The sequence below is a fragment of the Notothenia rossii genome (genome assembly GCF_949606895.1).
Source record: "Notothenia rossii genome assembly, chromosome: 2".
Classification (NCBI taxonomy): Eukaryota; Metazoa; Chordata; class Actinopteri; order Perciformes; family Nototheniidae; genus Notothenia; species Notothenia rossii.
The window spans coordinates 14,051,261-14,072,391 of NC_136904.1; the positions used below are offsets into that span (position 1 = coordinate 14,051,261).

The window sequence follows — 21,131 nt, forward strand, 5'->3', positions numbered from 1 at the left end:
TTATTTCTGCAGAGTGATGCAGATTGTGCGTGTAGTTTGACAGAAGGAAAACAGTTCCTATATCACTCACAACAAGATCCCTGGATGATCTTAATTTCATGTTTTCCAAAAGAGACTTTGTGGTTAAGTTTTTCCCAAAAGTGATTGGGGCGGTTTGAGCACCACAAGCTGAGTGCGATCTACTTAAATTGTATCAGAAATAAGGCTGGCGTTAGAAGATAATGGGGATCCAGATAAGACATGTATGAAGACATCTCTACGGTTAATATCAGCAACACTCTGTATATTAACATGGGGTTAACCTTTTTTCTTTCCTATAACTCTACTTTAGTTAGCAAGGCTGTGTGTGTGTGTGTGTGTGTGTGTGTGTGTGTGTGTGTGTGTGTGTGTGTGTGTGTGTGTGTGTGTGTGTGTGTGTGTGTGTGTGTGTGTGTGTGTGTGTGTGTGTGTGTGTGTGTGTGTGTGTGTGTGTGTGTGTGTGTGTGTGTGTGTGTGTGTGTGTGTGTGTGTGTGTGTGTGTGTGTGTGTGTGTGTGTGTGTGTGTGTGCGCGCGCGCTCGCTAATGTGCCTCAATGTTAACACTTAATACAGTCTGTCCTCTGTAATTTGTTGCAAATTTCTGATCATATGTCATCCGAATTTCACCATCTTGTGTGTTTATACGAGACTGTAAACCAGATGAGTTTCTTTGATGACTACTTCTACACTCCCAGTGGTCGAGTGGTCTCTAAATGACACACACACACACACACACACACACACACACACACACACACACACACACACACACACACACACACACACACACACACACACACACACACACACACACATTTTAGCAGTCAGGCAGGGGCAACCGGGACTAAATCCAGACTGGTGGTTTCTCTCTCTAGCTATAAATACCCCTCTGCTTAAAACAAGATCACACACACACACACACACACACACACACACACACACACACACACACACACACACACACACACACACACACACACACACACACACACACACACACACACACACACACACACACACACACACGTTTATGCTCATGTATGGAACAAAAACATTTGTTCACAAGCAAATCAAAACACAGACTAATATAAACACACATACGTAGCTTATGCACATATAGACACACACATTCCCTCTTGCACTTGCATAAAAAAAACTCACACACACACACACACACACACACACAGACACACACACACACACACAGACACACACACACACACACACACACACACACACACACACACACACACACACACACACACACACACACACACACACACACACAAATACTCACACACAAAGAGATGGCTTTGGCCTCAGAGGAGGCTAGCTAAGCGGTCTATGATTATGGGGTGTGTCTTTGTCTCATTTAGTGGTTCCACGAGGAGACAGTCTTCTGCTGCGTCAGACGAATACACACTCACGCACACACACACACACTCTCACACACCCACAAATGTATATGCAAATACCAACGCACAAAGAAATCCTTCAGCTTGAATTTGGTGGATTGCTCTGTAAGGGAACTGAAAATGTAAACAATTCTGCCAATGAGCCACACTGTTGCTTACGTCTTGCCTTGCCATCGTTTGTGGTTAGTGAGAGGAATTTACAAGAATTTTTTGTTAGCTGTTCCATAATCTTATGCTCTTATCACTTAATCTTTATCGATCCTAGATAAATTGCTGGTTGGAAAAGGGGGGTACGTAAAGGTTGGCTAGCGTTAAATTACTTTTGTCTGCCATGGCTCTGATCTAGATTAAATTATGATATGATACTTGTGTGTATGGCGTTACTTCATTGTGAGGGAAAACATTTTTAGGAGGCATGCGATTTGAATGAATTGGACAACCATGAAAATGCTTCTCAACACGATCCGATTATCAATTCTCAATTTGAGATGATACAAAGCAAGTCAAAATAACCAAGGCAATTGTTGTGCACACTAGATATGAATATCATACTGTAATCATTCAATCTGTTCTCCCAGAATCTTGTCTAGAAAAAGCAACCACACATATAAATATAAAATCACTCCACATCAGATGTGCTATATTTCATTCCTCTTTTATTTTGGAAAAATATTGCGCTGTTTTCCAGTAATAAAAATGACAGGCTCTTTACATACGACTTATTTTCTTAAATACAACACAGTCACAGGGGTCTCAAGTGCCTAACACATACATACATGCATACATACTTACATACATACATTATCTGCCAAATAAAAACAATACAACTTAAATTAAAACCGGTTTAACAAAATAAATCACAACAAAATGGAACACAAATAATTAGATAATTAAATTAAAAGAATACATCTTTCTTTAGATAACAAATAAAATAAAAAACAAATGATGCTAACCAACGGCAGGCAGGTGTCCTTCAATTGGCTAATAGTGGAAGACTGGGAGTGAAGGGAGTGGGCAGTGCATACATGTGACACCACACACAGGTGTATCATCACCTCTTCTGTACACACACACACACACACACACGCAAACACACACACCTTCATAGTGCAATGAGGTCTTGGCAGTTAAGACTAATTCTTTATAGCTTGGCTTACCTGGAAACACAACATCACCAGAGAAGAATTTGACTTATTTTGAGTAATTTTGTCAATTAATTGTGGCCAAACGAGCTGCCAGAAAATAAATCCAATTGGATAATTACACTTTAATTATGTTAATTATTCAAAGTGGCTCTAGTAGCATAACAGTCTCTAGAAACAGTGTTGCCAAACCAAGTGTATTATACAATAATTTTTTTTGTCTGATGTTTCTCTCATGCCTAATGCTGTGTTTCCTGAGTTGCCCTGCCCAAAACATTGCCCTGTGTATCACAACCTTCAGGGGTCAGGGGGCCAGTATGGCCCAACAGGATCCATGTTGGATCAATCTGCAGTCACTACTGGAGTCTTCAGTTCTCTATTTTTCTGCTGAGAACCAGCTCAGCCAACATTGTCTGTCAGTGCTGCAGAGTCATGCACAGCTGCCGTACAAGTCCCACTTTAATTGAGTTAATTAAAGCGGCTGTAAATTCATACTTATGCTACGTTTAAAGTACGAGCAAAAAACATTAGGATACAATTAATCAGGTACATTTTCTATTTTTTATGCCGTAAACCAACCATCTCCTTTCCTCTAAAAATTGAAGAAAACCTGTATTTACCCAGATTACTACTAGGGCTCGGGCAACACTTTAGCAATGATTCTGAGACACTGTTGCTTTTGTTGCTCGTATTGTGAACATAGCATCACTCAGCAGCACTGCACAAAACATGAACTGTCCAATATCAATAACAGCTTTTACACTGAATTGTAAAACCACAACACATAACAGTAGTACAACAGTACTTCAAAAGTTCTCAGTACTCCAAGGTACTACACTGTTCATTCAATCAGTACTTCAAAGGTACTACAATATCATCGGTCAACATCCAAGTCGATATTCCATAGTTCATCCAGGTACGAGCAGTAAATCTTCTTTACAACGTTTGTACTTGTGCTTCATCCAAAGCACTGAGTCAGCATTAGACCTTACATCCATTTCAGGTCAACAACGTCAAGTATTCACCCGTAGTACTACTGTAGTACTAAGTCCTTGCCAAGTCGTTACTGACTCTGACGCACTGGCTCAGTAGCACCTTGGCTCAAAGTCCTCCGGTAAATCCCAGGGAACAGCAGCAAACAGCAGGAGTAAAACCTCCCAGAGACAAGTTGAGCTCTACTGCTCAGGGCTGTGTGTGGACCGACCACAGGGAACTGGTCTGGTATCATACCTGTGAGACAGAGAGGAAAAATCTGATTTTAGTATGCTGCAGGAAGTTGCAATCAATTACTATACAGTTGAAACTCCTTATAGTGAATTATTGTTAAACCCATTTTTTATATATCGTTTTTTTTTCAGGCCTTGTTTGTTTGTTTGTAGCCTTTATTTAACCAGGTGAAAGCCCCTTGAGATCAAAATATCTCTTTTTCAAGGGTGACCTGCAAGGTACTTTATATGAATAACGCACAATGCTGCATTAAAGTCTATACACAAATTGTATTTTTACTTCAGTCAACTCATTTCCAGAGTATTAGGTGTTTAAAACATTCAATACAATTCAGTAAATAACGTAGCTGGCTGCCCATTTCTTTTTGTGTGTGTTCTCACCTCTGTAGCGATGATACATTCATCTTTCTGGTCCGACATGACGTAGACGGACTGGTATTTGGTGTCGTTGGTACACTGGTACCTGTTGTCACTAGGATTGTGGTAGTCAACATCACTGCTGGACTGGTATTTGACGTCACAGGTTGACCTGTATTTGATGTCACTGCAGGACTGGTATTTGAGTTCACTTGCTGCGTGATTGTTCAGTTCACTGGATGACTGATATTTTGCTTCGCTGCAGCTCGGTGACTCTTCTACTTGATTCATTTCTGATGCGCTGCTGTGGGACAAAGAAGAACACAAACCGTTTAGGAAAAGACATCCTTCACAAAACACTATTTCATTTAGGCTATGCATTTCGAGGCATGCACAAAACTAAATGTCCAAGCAGTCTTAAATATAGTTAGTATGTACCTGATTTGTCTCTTTCTGCATTGTTCTTCTGAGTGAGACTCGTCCAGCATCTCACATTTGACCTCTGGCTCTTCACGCTGCTCTTCTTTACACAGCGGCAGCTCCTCAGACCGCACCTCGTGGACCAGGTTATACTCCACACTGGAGTAGCGACTCTTAAAGCCGTTCTTCTCCGATCCGTTGAGTCCGCTGATACCACTCAGACCCCCCAGTGACCCGGCCAGGTCCGAATGGTAATCCGCCTTCTTGTTGTTGTTTTTAATCGACGTTGTCATCATAGGGCCCAATTCCTTGGTTCCCAAGTCGCTGCGGAGGCAATTGTTGGTGGTCGTCAAGTTGTTCATGGTCTCGTGGCTGTCACTGTGGACACTGTCGCCGTGGTGACTTTGCCTGTCCTGCAGCTTGACCCGAACGAAGACAACCAGCAATGAGCAGCCGATCAGGATCACCAGAACGAGGAAGATGCCGGCACACACTGCTGTCCAGGGGAATCCGCTGTCGTCATCCTCCTCATCTTCAACATTTTCACTCTCTGGAGAAGAATAACGGCGATCCGGTCCGTCCACAACCGGCTGACCCTTGGGGACCTCAGGTAACAGGAACTGGCAGTTGTGGCCCCCGTAGCCTGGCACACAGGCGCAGACGTAGCGTCCGCCGCGCTCATGGCAGGTGGCTCCGTTGTGGCAGGGGTTGTGATGGCAGCGGGAGATGGGGGAGCTGCAGTTCTCACCAGTATATCCTACAGAGGGAGCAGAGTTTAAGATATTAGAACAAAACTCATATGAAACTAAAATGAACTGTAATTATTGTAATCCCACAAGGCATATATGTGGAGTGCTGTCATACCTGGAGGGCAGGTACAGGTGTAGCCGTTCACTCCCTCCTGACAAGTCCCTCCGTTATCGCAAGGGAAGGACAGGCAGTTTGCAGAGAGGCTGCTGCTGTCCGCACAGTTAGGACCTGAAAACCCGTCGAGACACTGACACAGGTAGGAGTTCACCAGATCCACACATTCTGCACCTGCAGAGGCAAAGACAGGGGATTAGTCTCCAGACATTTGTTATAGATTTAGGTTTAATTGTTCAACAGAAACACAGAATACAACGCACCGTTCAAACAGGGGTTGGAGGAGCAGTGGTCGATTTTCTTCTCGCAGTTGAAGCCAGCGTATCCCATCGGACACTGACAGAAGTAACCTCCCTCAGGGTTATCAGCACAACGCCCGCCATTGAAGCAAGGCCCGTCGGCACAGGTGTTGGCACTTAATTCACATTTTTTTCCATAGAAACCAGGTGGGCAGGTGCACTTATAGCCGTTATCGTTGTCCTATATTGGCAATAATGAAAAACGATGGTTACACACAGGCTTGTATTCAGGTTTGAATATCAACAGGGAAATACACTTTAACAGAAAGTTTAATAAGGTCATGCAGAAAATTAAAATTTTGAAAAAGTTTGAATAAACATATTCTTCACGTTTTGCCAAAAGTTCCGCACAAAATGTACAGCAAATGTTATTAACACACTGTCCAGATGTTTGTCTGATTCTTGTTCCCATTAATATGATTGTTTTTATCAACATTTTGATTAATACTCACAGTGCAGCTGCCTCCGTTGCGACAGGGGTTTCCTGAGCATTCGTTGACCTCAATCTCACAGTTGGCTCCGCTGTATCCAGGCAGACAGGAACATGTGTAGCTGCCCTGACCCGTATTGGTACAGGTGGCTCCATTTACACAGGGCTTATGGTGCGTACAATAGTTCAGATCTGAAAGAAATCGAGACGCAACATTAATAAACTACACAGCAAATGTGTGTTAACAAAAAGGGCTGATTTAATGCCAACAAAGTAGTAAATCTCTCAGTAAACTCACCCTGGTTGCAGAAGAGCCCGCCCCATCCCTCCTGGCAGTTACATTGCCACGGCTGTTGGCAGGTGCCATGGAGGCAGCCTGGGTAACGGATGCAGTCGTCGCAGTAACGCCCACTGAAGCCAACGCGACACCTGGGAACATCAGTTAAATACTATTAATAACGTTCTTTGTGTTTATGATCTGTCTAAGAAACTCCCAGATATAGCGTTACATTTTTATTGTCTGTGTTACTTACTTGCACTCTCCAGGTTTCTCACAGAAGCCATGTTCTTCATCACAGCCAGGAAGACAGATCGCTGCAGGGAGGACACAGATAGAGACTGTTGAATATCGGGGAATCCAGCATTGGAAACAAACACATGTTTGCGCTCCTTCAGTCTCCCATTCAGAAGGGCCTTTTCAATCTGCTGCCTGCCTGTCTGCCTTAATGTTTGTATGCCTTTCAAATGTGTTAAGCTGCTCACCTGTCTGTCTACAGTCTCGTCACAGAGACCTAATAAAACAGACAGACGACTGTTGCTTCACTTCAGGGTCATTAGATCAGCTGGAATATTGGTATCTACAAAGCTGAAGAAGTTCCTGGAAAGGTTACATTTCAGCTTCAACATCCTGAAGGGAGCTTCGGTCACCAAGCGGGGGAACCAGCCAACAAGCCCTCTCCTTTAACATGGTGGCTCACCAACACAAAAGCATCCCACACAAAGCCTCCTTTCTCCCCTTGACTGTGGGTCAGAAGTCCCTTTTCTCACCCTTGGCCCCTCTCCTCTTCTCCTCCCTCTCTCCCCTCCTATTTCTCATCCTCCTCTTCTCCCTTCCTCTTCCATCAACCTTTCCCCTCTCTTGTCTTCTTCCTCTCCTCTTCTACATTCATCCTTTCCCTCCTCCGCTCCTCCCGTCTCTCCTCACTCCCCTCCTCCTCCCCCCAGGGCCAGCTGGTCTGTGTGGAGCTAACCACCAGACAGCTGCTCCATTGTCTCCTCTCACCGAGCAGCTGCCCCCTACACAACAATACACAACCCCGCTCGGCCAATCACCGGCCCGGGCCGCAACAATACAGGACCCCCACTTGGCCAATCGGGGAGGAGGTTTTGGGGCGAGGAGGCCCCAGTGGTCTAATGGAAGGCACGCGGCGTGTGAATTACTGAGGAGCCACTGCGGCTCATTAGAAACGAGGCCTCTGGTGCTATGGGATAACTAACTGACGCCTGTTGCACACGGGCCCTGCATTAGGAGATAGAAAAAGTCCCTCAACAATGAAGACAGGCCAGTGATTAACTCTGAAAAGTAATTTATAAACTTTTCAGAAATCATTTTCCTCATTGGTATTAGTTTGAAGCTCATAGTTCTGAGGTTTGCATACAACACTCTTGAGCCAATAGTGAGTGCTCTCTTAGAAGTACTCTGAGATGAGAAGCTTTATGTAAACAGCAGCACCTCATAACGGTCCTGCCCCTTCATCTTATCTGTCCCACAAGCAGCTGCCAGAAAACTTAAATATTAACTAGGGCAATCATACAACGGTTCACTTTTATCTCCTATTTATGGCAGGTCCTCATGTTGCTCCATAGAGCCTGAATGATTGAGAGCTTGATTAAATAGCAAGCCAACTCACGTTCAGTGCAGTACGCTCCCTTCCAGCCAGAGTTGCATATGATCTCTCCGCGCTCGCCGCAGCTGAAGTGGCCGAAAGCATCGTCTCTGGGTCGGCAGAAGACGGAGCAGCCTTCGCCGTAGTAGTGCTCATCACACAGGAAACGGTAAGCGTAACGCAGCTCGGTTCTGCCGCCTGTCTGCATATCCTTGGACCACTCCTCTCCCACAGTGAGGTGACGCTGAGTGGTGGTCCTGCTGATCAGGCGCTCAGGATTGTCTGCAAAGGGCAAAGACACAGCTTGTTATTGGTCATATCTTGTTACTGTCAGTGTTATGATTGAATGTTCTGCAGAACAGGTGTGATATGAGAGCAGACATTGTCATAAATGATTTATTGTATATATTTTTTTCTTTTCTATATTTAGATATATGATAAAAAAAACAGTCACTCATGTTTGGAGGTGGTTTACTGCCGGTAATACTTTTAAATTGTTTAAAGACAGTAAACAGCAGGATGCTGCTGTCTGATTTCAACTTTTTTTTCACCTGGTGACCACCAGCTTTTTCCTTATCTCCACCACCACGGACACACACTGATGTGGTCAGTTAGTCATCATTAATGCAGTGATAAGAGCAGGACATAAAGATAACAACAACTAATATCACACTGCAGGGGCTAATCTTAACTGGCACCTGCAGAAACTGTGGGTGGTCTTTATCCGAAGAGATGTTTAACAAACCTCCAGGTGTAGAAAAGTTTGACACATATAAAGACCTTTATACTGAAATCTTAAGATTGACATGCTCATAAGTAAAAGGCTAGATAAATAATATAACATGTCATTTACTTATATATTTGTAGAAGAGAAGTGTTTATTTTGGTCATATTAGGATTGTAGGCAGAATGTATCTAAAACATTAATCAAACTCCATGTCGCCCTGAGTGTGCACTTTGTGAAAAACATGCTACTGAAAGAAAACAAAGCCACTATTAGCCTTATGGCCTGTCTTTGAGTTACACTGGTGCCTTCTCTGGCTGCCACCCACCTGTTGCCAGGTCGTCCAGGGAGTCAGTGTGCAGGGCTTCAATGATCAGTGAAAACGTCCCCTGAGGAGAGAGACAGAGAGAGAGTCAACAGCTGCTCGGCCTGGAGGCTCCCTCCCTCCGCAGAGCAGCAAAGGGCCATAGGAGGCCTCCCAATAAACTTCACAGCCTAATTCCCGTGTTGATTAGGGGCCTAATAAGGGCTACTACCTGCTCCTTTTTCACACCCCTGCTACTATCACACTCTGACACCGCCGTAAAACCAAACGAGGCGGAATTTCACGCTGCGCTGCCAATGATGTGCCAACTCAGAGGATGTTAATTTTCCCACCACGCCTGGTCGGAGGAGAGGAGCGTTTGGTGAAAACACCCCCGCCCCCTCCTCCTACTCCACACACACGCCCTCCTCCCCTCCCCATTTTATCCTACCAAAGAGCACAGAAATACTACAATAGCCCCTCTCACACAGTGCTGACAAAGACCCTCACAAGTGTTGAGTTTGGGAGCATCTGTTGCGTTTTGCACTCTTCAAAGCTAATGTGTCCCACTGGAATAAGACTATAATAACTTCACAGTCTCAAAGTTATACTCCTTAAACATCATAATGTAGACTACATGACATATATCACAGTAAAAACTATCAATTAAATGCATAATAAGTTAACATTATACAGTAATTAGCATGAAGTGATTCCCATGGGGGCAGAGATACAGTAATGCATGATCATTAGAGGTCTTACCGGCCATGTGAAACCGAAGGGGAATCGGATTGGGTTGGTGAAGCTTTCCGCGTTGGTCTCCGGCACCTGGAAAGAGTTGGAGCCGAGGACGGGAGTCACAGCCCCGCCGTATGTGCAGGGAGGCTCGGGGGAGACATTGGCCTGGTAGTGCTTCAGACAAACCCGAAAGAAAGTCTTGCACTCACACTGCTGGTGCTGGCTCTGAGCAGAGCCTCTGGGGCAGCAGTTTGAGTTCCCCTGTATCCCTTTCTTGTTTAGAAACTCCTGCAACTTCAGCTCAAACATTCCGGAGCACAACACCTAAAACACACAAGCAGCAGTGTGTTTGAGACAGCCATAAAAGTGTGCAAAAACACACACAACTCAATAGCTTTACACGTTATCATACTCTTGTTGAACTTACCTGGCAGGTGAGTGAGGAGAGAGTGACAACCAGTAGCAGACACAGGCGTCCCATTGTGTTGACAGCCCTTCAACAAGCAGTGAAAGCTGCACAAGTCCGTAGCCCGGATCAAACACTCATGGAGAAAGTGTTTTTGTTAAAAAAGCTTCCCGATATGTCACAGTCAAGGTGAGGGAGGATGAAGTGAAACTTTTTCTGTGGTGCGTCTGTCTTCTGCCCCTCTATTAGTCCATACGAGGCACGAGTTTTTGACAGAGCGAGAAAAAAAAAAAGTTTTACAGTGTAAAGTAATCCTCAGCGGAAGGATCCCCTTGGAGAAGCGTGAATGAAATCCTCGATGAAAATATAATTCCAGTCAATCGCTGTAGAATGAATATCTCGACGGCCTTGTTTATTTTCCCACTTGATTGATAATGATATGCTGATGCTAAATATCCGTGTCTCTGTGGCGCTCTCTCGGATAACAGTGCGTGTGTCTGATGGGTCTCCTGCCCTGCACAGGGTTTTATACCGGGCCAGCGGGCGAAGGGTAATAAGATGCAAATGAGCCCCTCGGCTCCTCTTCTTCCCCTCCCTCCACCACCACCACAAGTCCGCCCCGGGGCCATCACAAAGAAAGAAGAGGGGGGGGAGAAGGGGTGCACACAACTTTTTCTAAACCCGCCCCCCACCACCCCCCTCCTCTCTTTCTCTCAAAGGGACAGACCAAATGGCTAGTGAGCTGTTAAATGTGCAACAACCCCTTGCTTCCCCTGATGCCTCCCTCCTCCACAACATGGCCCATTTACATTCCGACAAATTCTTTAACCTCTGCACGAAATCCTCCACATCTCAGCATCAAGTGATTTATACACAGGCAGTCAGACGGTGGCATCTCATATTTGGGGTTATGCTGGTGGAGCCTTGGCTGGCCTGTTTCCCTGCATGGCCAGCCGGCAGCCTGCCGCCCCAACTGCGTTACAACGACCATCTGCTCCGCCACATTCCTATGGTGTTACCCCTGCCGTGGTTTTCACATTTTCACACCCCCAAAACAAGTCGATTTATTCCTAATACCTTATCTTTTTTGTCTTAGTTGTTTGTCCTACAATACACCTTGTCAAGTCCGGCTCTAAGTGATGTATTATGTCATCTTACATAATGTGTTAATGCTTAAATGCTGGTCTGATCTACTAATTAAATGAGAAATTAAAAAAATGGCAGATCGTTAAATGCTTGTTGTTTATCTTAAATAATTGGATAGTCATATAACTGCATGCCAAGAAGTTTGGACTCATTTACAGTTCACCCATAACTTCGACTCTACATCGTGATGACCAAAATTAACATTGTCTGTATTTATACTCCTAAATTATATTTTTAGAAATGTAAATGGATTTAATATCAGCTATTTTTATGTAGTTTTAAGGAGGTTAAACGTTTGAAATCATGCGTAAAGACGCACGAAATTACGCACACACTGGCTGCAGGCCAACACACCTCCACTCTTTTGACCGCATGCCTCTGGATTTGTTAGACTACATCATGCTGTTAGATGGAGGCAGTAAAAAACTTGGTGGTGTGTCACTCGCGTGGCTGTCATTAAGGGACTTTGTGAGGAGAAGGAGGGGGGGAGGGGGAGGGGGAGGAGGAGGAGGGGAGCCATAGAGGGAGTAAAGTTTTTTTCTTTGTGCTTTCAGCTGTATGTAATTGGGACGGCAGCACCTGCTCTCCCACAATAATACAACGAGAGAGAGAGAGAGAGAGAGAGAGAGAGAGAGAGAGAGGAGAGAGAGAGAGAGAGAGAGAGAGAGAGAGAGAGAGAGAGAGAGAGAGAGAGAGAGAGAGAGAGAGAGAGAGAGAGAGAGAGAGAGAGAGAGAGAGAGAGAGAGAGAGAGAGAGAGGCCAGTTGTATAAACAGTAATCTTACAACATGTTTGATAACAAAATATCACATTTCCATGCATACAATTACAAGGGATAAAACATTATAGACTATAAGTCCCTGTAATAATACTAGTCTAACATGGAAACATAACACTGGCTCCAGACACACTGTCTAATTTGAATATCAGTGTGTATCTGCAGAAAAATGTGGGGAAGAATTCGCACTTGTTGGCATGATGTTGTGATGAGCTTATTCCTGGCTGTGGGAGATGTTGGTATGGCATGAATATTGTCCATCTCTCATCAAAGTGAAACAAAACCCAAATCCATTGTGCTCTTCTGATTTGTGAATTGTTTATAAGGTTATGATTGATAAAATAAGGAGTATGGCAATTAACTATAATTTAACTAAACTTCAAAAATACAGCTTAGCAATGAAAAAATAAAGAAAACCATGTATTTCTGACAAAATATCTTGATATATAGATATTACCATATCGTATGGTTGACTATTGGTGTTTTAACAAAATATTACATACAGTTTTTTTTACAAGTAATATCAGAAAAAGGGATTTAATGACTTATATAACTTTACTTTACTGCAATGCAACCTTTGAATTACAGGAAAAGACAACACTTTTGCTATATTAAGATATCAAAGGTTGAGATGATCAATATATCTATATTGATAGCATTTCTTTAAACATTAATAATAATAACAATTAGTAAGTATAACATATGTTTGAATAACAGTATTTATCTATCTATCTATCTATCTAACTATCTATCTATCTATGGCTGAGAGGGAGTTGCTGATTGTTAGCTGCTGCACTTGTCAATCAACTCAACCCCTTTACAACACATTGTAACAGAGATCCAGAGAGGGCCTCCTTTCTGAAGGATTTTTTTCATTAATGTGTTGGAGCAGGTACTGTATGTGACATCCGCAGAAAACATATGACTGCAGAGTGATACACCACCTCTTGAGTACGGGGCTTGATTAACAACTTTAAGTGAAGCTGCTCTCTGTGCACAGCATCAATGTTTAGGTCTGTTGCTGTCCCCCAAGAAGGCATTCATTCACAGTGGTGGACAAGTAGTCAGATCTTTGACTTAGGTAAACTAAGAACTTAAACAACAATATTTGCCCATTTGAAAAAATGTAACAAAATTGTTTTAACAACTAATTCATATGAATGCGTAATTACTTTTTCCATTAAAGGTGGGGTAGGTAATTTTGGAGAAACCAGCTCGAGTGTACTAGAATTTGAAAATACACAGCCGGAAAAAATCTGCCACTTCCTTACTGTCATGAGGGCACAAGATAAGTTTGTGCACAGATGGAAGGCTGACAGGCAGGTAGGCCATCCAGTTATTTTAGCCGGCCCGACTAAAATAATTGGTCGTGCTTTTTACAGTACTACAGCTTCCACAGATGACATTCTTTTATGGATTTGTTTGTCAAAGCACTTCAGATATTCATTGCTATCGGGATGTTAAGAGCATTCCATGGAATATAACAAAAAGTGTATCTCGAGCCGGTTTCTCAAACTCACCTACCCCACCTTTAACCGTTCAAAATAAAAATAATTATAATTATATATTTTACAAAAATGTATAGCTTCATGTGTAAGTATACTTTTGTATTGGTGCATAGAACACTAAACTATTATAATGATAAGTATAGCCTTACCAAAAGTTTGCCAATGAACAGGTGGCCTATTATCATTATAGCTCACATGATTGCGCGACAATTCATTGTTAACAGTTAAACTCTCATCAATATTATGCCAAATGAATCTTATGAAGATCATAAACATTTGGATGTTTCTTTCTTTGGGTGATCTCTAAGGGACCCGAAAACATGTGTGCACCAAACTACCCCCGTCTCCCCTAAAGTAAATGTGATCCACCACTGCTTATCCCTATGGATAATTCTCAGTCCATCATGTCAACACACACAGTGCTGCTGATGCATTGCTGTGTGTAGAGCTGGTGTTTTCTTATATCATTGCATAAGTTTAATGACCCTGCCCATCTATAACTCCCTCTGGGGTCAGTGTATAGAAAAATAAAGCCTAACGTGGTTGCGTGTCCAATATGTGCTCTTTAGACCCCTTGAGGCTGATTGAAAGGCCTTTAACCTTAAGCTTTAACACTATTATCTGTGCCTGCCACAGTCTTTCCAGATACCCGTATGTGTGTTTAGCTATAGGACGCTGCTCCTAGCTGCTCATTTCATTTAACCAGTTGATTTCAGCCCCCTTCTCAATAGCATACAATGCTCCTATGTGGCGTGGCGTAAAATCCCTCTCTTGAAGCCTTTTATTTACACTCATCCCAACTTTCAGAGGTCCTGGTGCTCTTTCTCTCCCTCTCTGTATTAGGCCAATATACTATCAGTCATTCATCACCATGACGTGGCACACATTTTCCGATTACTGCAGCAAAGCGTGACTGAAAGGCATGGTGAGATGGAAAGTGACCCTCCCTCCCTCATTTATCAGTATCAAGGCGACATTTTAGCCTAAAACATAATTTATGCCAGGAGATTCTCTAATTGTGTCTTAAGGAAACAGCAGAAAGTTTAAAAAAACTCCTCCCATCTGATCAACCCCTGTGTGTGTGTGTGTGTGTGTGTGTGTGTGTGTGTGTGTGTGTGTGTGTGTGTGTGTGTGTGTGAGAGAGTGTGTGTGTGAGTGTGTGAGGTTAAAAAATTGTTTAACTTGAGGTCGATTGTTTAACTGAAGTGCTTCCCTATTGTCTGTGTGTATGTGTATCTGCGTGTGCGCGCGCGCGCGCGCGTGTGTGTGTGTGTGTGTGTGTGTGTGTGTGTGTGTGTGTGTGAGCAGGAGCTCTGTGACACGCAGGGGGACAACAAAGGCAGAGGTCTCGCGCCCCGCCGCCCATTCATCCCTTTCTCTCGCGAAGTAATTCCCATTGATTCTTATTGAACGGCGAGTCGCGAGCCCCTCGGGGGAGAAACCGTGTGATTTGTGAAGGGTCGCGAGGACAAGACACGCCCCTCCTCGAGCCCCGGCCATCTGCTCACCAAACACCAAAACACTAACCAACTACCAAATGGCTTCCCTCATCCCTATCTCTCTATAAAGTATCTCTCCTTTTACATTTCTTCTTCACCCAGTTCAGTACTTGCAGTTTTGAGGGTTTTGTACTTGAGTATTTTAATGTTGTGCTACTTTGTACTTCGACCCCATTACTGTTTACCATCTGTGATAAACACATTAATGCATCAATAATCAATATTATTATAAAATGTATAATGAGTCGAATTACTTTTGGTACTTTAAGTATATTTTGATGCCAATACTATTGTTCTTTTATTTGAGTACCATTTGCAATGCAGGACTTTTACTTGTAACAGAGTATTCTTAGACTGTGGTATTTCTACTTGAACTGAAATACAGCATTTGAGTACTTCTCCCACCTGATCCCCACTCTTTATGTCTTTCTCCATTCTATCTGTCATTCCTATATCTCTTCCTCCTTTATCTCCCCCTTTATACAGGCCAAATGCCTCCATAGAGGGATGCTACTAGTTGCTTGATGGGACTCTGGGCCAAATCACAGTGGAGGCATGCGAGGGGTACGAGGTGGCCATATGGCCTGTGTGTGTGTGTGTGTGTGTGTGTGTGTGTGTGTGTGTGTGTGTGTGTGTGTGTGTGTGTGTGTGTGTGTGTGTGTGATCGTGCCAAGAAATGGATGGATGGCCGTCGTGGGAACCACCACAATATTGCCATCACACCGACTACCCTCACACTCAAACTCACACACACACACACACACACACACACACACACACACACACACACACACACACACACACACACACACACACACACACACACCGTTGCACATAGCATGGCAGCCTTTGGTCTGGTCAGTTACTTAAAGAAATCAAAGTTCACTCTGGATCATTCAATTTGAGCTAGAACAAATGTAACTCCACGTCTACGCTGACCAGGTTCCCACAAGCACAACCATAATACTGTTTTTTAATCAGACAGGGTGCTGACTGAGATATCTAATTTGTGCCCTAGACTGAAAAGGTTTGATGACGGCTGAATGGAGACCGATATTCAATTACAGAAGTGTTTCAAATTCCTGTGGTGCTTTTTATTTCATTAGTCTGATTCATTGCATTTAGAGCTGTCACAAAATCAGATTGTTTATTACTCAATCCTCATTGCAAAAAATATTCAGAAGAGCAATATTAATGCGCCATCTATAAAACAAATACTTTTTTGTAAAATAAAACAACTGGTACAGAGAAAATCTGTAACAGTGCAAAAGCATATATATACTTATTATCTGATTGATAATTTAAAAACTGTTATCACATGTGTATTTTTAATAGTGTTAATACCAATATTTTGAGAACCTTAATTGGATTCAAAGTGGATGGATTGGTCGATAGATAGATAGATAGATAGATAGATAGGCAGGTGTTGATTATGATCATTCCTGCACTTATTGTAATGATAAATGGAGAGTCGGGTTAACTTGATGGATAAGACTCCCCCAGCAACAACATCTCAGTCATATCAGAAACTTGAAACTCATGGTTCTCCTCCCCATCACAGCCACAGCGACCTGAGGCAGCACACCTACCATCCCAGTCAGGAATGTAACAACTTAGACCACCTGTTAACCTCCACGTGTGACACAAACTTGTAGTATACCTGTGTTATAGTACAGACATGATATACTGACAGGAATATGAAAGATAGGAAGTCCATTTAGTGAAAACACATTTAAGTAGTCTGTGTTAAGGTATCATTTTACTTTTTAGATTGGCTGTATTTTCAACATTCCTCTTAAATGTAACTGTGAATAGTTTCAACATAAACATATTTTGCCCACTTTGACATGTGTTTCATTCATCTGCATGTTCCATTCTTGCATTCAATCTGTGTTTTTAATCTTTTAAGGTAACTGATTAAGCAACATTGCCAAACAAACTTATTTTTAAAACCTCTAATTTGAGGATATGCTGTTTTTTCTATGTCTTTTGGGACATCAAATTGAATGTTTTTAAGCAATCTTCCCACATAACATTGTTGTCACAGTTAAAGTCTTGCTTCACCATGAAATGTAATGTTTGATGTTGCCTTAAAATAAGCCAACAGACAAACAAAAAACCCTGCATTTTGAACAAATCGCACACTCCCTGCTCCCTGAGATCCCTGCCCTGTGGCCCCCCGGGGGTCCTTGGCCTTTAGTTTGAGAACCAGTGGCCTCCAGCAGCAGGATTAGCCTGGCCAGCTGCCCAGAGAGACCCTCGGCCCTGGACGCTGACACCAGGCCTGACCCCGAGTTGGCTACTATCAGCGACACTGACGGGATTTGGACAGCACTTGGTGTGTGTGTGTGTGTGTGTGTGTGTGTGTGTGTGTGTGTGTGTGTGTGTGTGTGTGTGTGTGTGTGTGTGTGTGTGTGTGTGTGTGTGTGTGTGTGTGTGTGTGTGTGTGTGTGTGTGTGTGTGTGTGTGTGTGTGTGTGTGTGTGTGTGTGTGTGTGTGTTGTTCATTCAGTTGGACAACTGTTGAGCCAGTACAGATTTGTGCAGCGGTGTTCTTTGTACGTGTGTGTGCGTGCTTGTATGGTCAATTCTTTCCGGGGGTTAACTGCTGATCCAGTACAAATGGGAGGGGTTGGGGGAGGGCTGAGGGCAGTCGTGTGCTCCTGGAACATCTGCCTCTGTTTCTCCTGAGTCAAGCTTTGGTCAGGAGTGGGGGAGGCAGCAGGGGGGAGGAGATGGAAGAGGAGAAGGAAGAGTCAGTGTAGGAGGAGGAGGAAGTTGAAAAGATACAACGTGAATAGGCGACAGACCCAAACACTGACTGTTGAAAATGGGATGCAGGATTATATAAACCCCTCTCCACCTCTGGTCTATTGTGTTCACATATAGGGGCATGAATTTAAAGCGTGTGCAGTGCTGAAGTGTAACTAAGTACATTCACCAAAGTACTTATGCTTATACTCGACTGCATCTCAGAAACAAATATTGTTATTTTTACTACACTACATTTGTCAGACAGCTGTGATTACTTTTCAGAAAGCAGTCTTTAAGACGCTTCTTGTCGAGTGAAAACATACATTAGCATACGTTTAGGTTAAACGTACTATTTTAAAGCTTTTTCGATGAGAGTAAAATGCAACATGCAATGATGTATTAATGTAAAAAATACAAATTTGAAAGTTGTCTCAATTGTTATGGTAACTTAGTTTTATATATAATCAGAGACAATGGAAGCTTACAGATTTTAAACCAAAGAAGCCCCAGAATAGAGCCTTGGGGAACTCTGTATGCCTGTTTGTCGCTCAGATGTGTAATTACCTATATACTAGTAGATAGTAGTGCCTGTCCTTCATTCAGAGTTTCCTACTGTGCCAGGAAGTCCCACACAGCATTTTCAATTTATCACTACAGTACTGAGTTCCAGTAATACGGCTGAAACTTTGCCACTATCTGTGTTTAAGTTGATGTCACTAAAGACCTTCACAGGATAAGTCTCAGTGCTGTGGTGTGGGTGACTGTGAGGCAACAGAACAGTTGTTTAGTGCCAATGTTTTTTTCAATATTACCCTAAAGCAGGTGGTTGGATGTGGGCCTAAAGTATTTTCTTTGGCAATGAGTGGTTTGATGACTGCAGTTTTCAGTGGTGAGACACCTCAGAGAACAGAAGTTTACGTCGCAGATCTAAATCCATGAGATTTTTGTAATTCAAGTTGGCAGAAAATAAAGGTGTCTACATGGGGGATTTCAGATGCTGTATAAAGTCCTTCAAGTTGTTATTTTTAATTCGATAAAACTGCGTCATATCCTGGTCCTGGGTGACATTGTATGCCTTATTAAGACTTAACCATCACAAAAAGCATTATTAGTTGGTAAAAACACTATGTTGCTGATTTGGAAAGATACAATTAATTAAAAAAAAATAGCACTCAATCTGTTGACAGAACAGAAAAAAAGCAGAAAACTTTTAAAGGATAACGTCAAACAAACTGCATTTACAACTATACAGTATGTGCTTGGATACGTTGTAAGCCTTGGTCATCGGTTCATCTCTTGCTCGTCTAGTTTTATTTTGTGTGACTACACTACGGTTGTATGTTGATGTACTTTGTATTGCATGGTTGTTGTTTATGTTGAAAATACCTGGATCTTTAAAGTTTTGAACAAGGGCGAAGAGAAGAAGAGGTAGAGCAGCTGTTTATTCAACGTATTCACAGGTCTGCTGCCTGATTCATCAGGAGCAGAATCTGCTGAATTGGCCACATATGAGTTCAACACCAGGAATTGGAATCACATTTTTCTGTTGTTTCATTGTATTTACACCAAAATAGAAATAGTAAAAACAAGGCCAAACAAACATAAAACCCTAAACATAAACATTTAGCTAATGTAGGCCTAGAAGTTGGTAAAACAAGATTAATACATCTTTTAAAAGTATATACAGTATAAACACAATACAAGAAGGAAAACTAAATACAATGTAAGACTGTTTTTATCAATGGTAAACGACAATAAAATAGTGTAATGTTGTAAAAATATGCTGGAAGGACTTATGTAACAGATTTTTCGAATACTTGACATTGGTTGATATGTACAGCATGTATACCTGTCACCTTATAGACTCAAATTGGATCCTTGATCATTATAGTCGCAGGTGTTTTTGGAAACAGTATGAAAGCCATTCTGGATAAGCTGTCATCAAACATCGTATCACAACACGCACTGCTCCCCTCATCTTTGGAAAAGCCTTTAAAAAGACTTGAAGCTAAGAATTGTGTCTCCATGCAGGATTTTGAAGTTTTTTTAAGTACAATGTTGAATGATTTGGTTGGGACCTGTCACTGTGCGTAGCATTCCAACATTTAAAGACTTTATGCATTACTTAAAGTTTTTCTTGTCGTAGTTGTTAACTTTTTATGTTGCCGTCTTGGGCAGGTCTCTCTTCTGAAAGAGATTGTTGTTCTTACCCCGTTAGATATGGGTTAAATCAATTATACACAGAAAACAAAACATTGCACAAGTTCTGTCTAAAACCAAGATGCATATGTGGTCTTCATGAGTTCAGTGGTCATAACTTTCCAGTGCAATAACGGGGGGCAGGTTTACAACGCAGCTCCTCCCTTCTTGAAGATCAGTTGACTAGGAAGGGCTGGATTGTCCTCCCAGTCCACAGAGCATCTGGCTGAGGAACGACAGATGCTGACAGCTGGACTGACACCCAGCATATGTCCCTTTCTTTATTCCTGCTCCACTCAGACAATAGAGTAGAAGGGACGGGGGTGCTTTGTGTGGAGAAGGTAGACCTAATAGCTTGTGACTCCAGAAAAGAGCCCCCATTCTCCAGGAGAGCCTGGAGAGCAATTAGCCCGTCTCTGATCCTAGCCTGGGGAGTTATTATGGGTGGACTGAGCCCACAAAAACCTCTATAGTCTATTCTCATTCATGCCACATTAAGATGTTTATTTTTTCATTACTGCGCCAGTACAATGATGATTTAAGTTTGTTGTCCAAATTGTGTTTCAGGGATAACTGCACACAGTCTTTTATAATAGTATTAATCAAACACACAGGTTTGGCTAGTAACGGAATTATTTTCAATGTTTGATCCTGAAGAAATCCACATTATTCAGATTAGATCGCCTATGTGATTAGAAATGTAATGTATTCTATTCAGTTCAGTAATTTCAGAGTAATCTGACCCAACCCTGCACACTTACTCTGGCTGCTACGTGCGCCGAGCACGTGTGCTTTGTTTTGCTACGTGATGACGTCACCCAATGCGTAACATAGCGGAAGTAATTTAAATTTACACCAAGTAGACACAACACGGATACATGCAGCTCACTTACACCAATATTAAAGTAAGTCTCTGCTATGCGAAGCAGTAATATGGGGTGAAAGTATTCACATACGAGTTTGTTTGTAAGCACAGCACACTCAGAAGCCTCGCAATTAATGAGTTTTTAGAGGTTAGGA

General features: G+C 42.6%; 2 protein-coding genes across 5 annotated transcripts in view; one reads left to right on the plus strand and one right to left on the minus strand.

Moving 5' to 3' along the window:
* Nucleotides 1-2,103: 2,103 nt before the first annotated feature.
* On the minus strand, nucleotides 2,104-10,684 carry LOC307028794 (delta-like protein D). 2 transcript variants are annotated; one of them, XM_079664106.1, is made up of 12 exons: nucleotides 10,251-10,684; nucleotides 9,848-10,147; nucleotides 9,110-9,170; nucleotides 8,082-8,339; nucleotides 6,705-6,765; nucleotides 6,470-6,600; nucleotides 6,194-6,363; nucleotides 5,706-5,922; nucleotides 5,443-5,616; nucleotides 4,597-5,335; nucleotides 4,183-4,459; nucleotides 2,104-3,805 (listed from the first exon to the last, which is right to left on the minus strand). In XM_079664106.1, the coding sequence occupies exons 1-12, from the start codon at nucleotides 10,302-10,304 to the stop codon at nucleotides 3,800-3,802; spliced, it is 2,448 nt and encodes an 815-aa protein (XP_079520232.1). In that variant the 5' UTR covers nucleotides 10,305-10,684; the 3' UTR covers nucleotides 2,104-3,799. The 2 variants fall into 2 exon arrangements, with proteins under 2 accessions (XP_079520232.1, XP_079520231.1); XM_079664105.1 differs by having other exon boundaries at nucleotides 4,183-4,462.
* fam120b (family with sequence similarity 120 member B) overlaps nucleotides 8,119-21,131 on the plus strand; it is a 30,485-nt gene continuing 17,472 nt past the window's right edge. Inside the window, exons 1-2 of one of the 3 annotated variants that reach the window (XM_079664112.1) lie at nucleotides 8,124-8,226; nucleotides 15,646-15,723. In XM_079664112.1, coding sequence (XP_079520238.1) covers nucleotides 15,684-15,723 — 40 coding nt within the window. In that variant the 5' untranslated portion in view covers nucleotides 8,124-8,226; nucleotides 15,646-15,683. Of the gene's footprint in view, nucleotides 8,227-15,645; nucleotides 15,724-20,902; nucleotides 21,017-21,131 lie in introns of those variants that run through there. The other 2 variants (XM_079664114.1, XM_079664113.1) reach the window with 2 other exon arrangements.

What these genes read in the sequence shown, in the direction of transcription:
- LOC307028794 (XM_079664105.1), bottom strand. Translation starts at nt 10,304, where the DNA reads ATGGGACGCCTGTGTCTGCTACTGGTTGTCACTCTCTCCTCACTCACC. An exon ending in CCTGGACGACCTGGCAACAG is followed by an intron (nt 8,340 to 9,109) that starts GTGGGTGGCAGC and finishes TGCCCTTTGCAG; the next exon opens with ACAATCCTGAGCGCCTGATC. An exon ending in CGGGCTCTTCTGCAACCAGG is followed by an intron (nt 6,364 to 6,469) that starts GTGAGTTTACTG and finishes GATTTCTTTCAG; the next exon opens with ATCTGAACTATTGTACGCAC.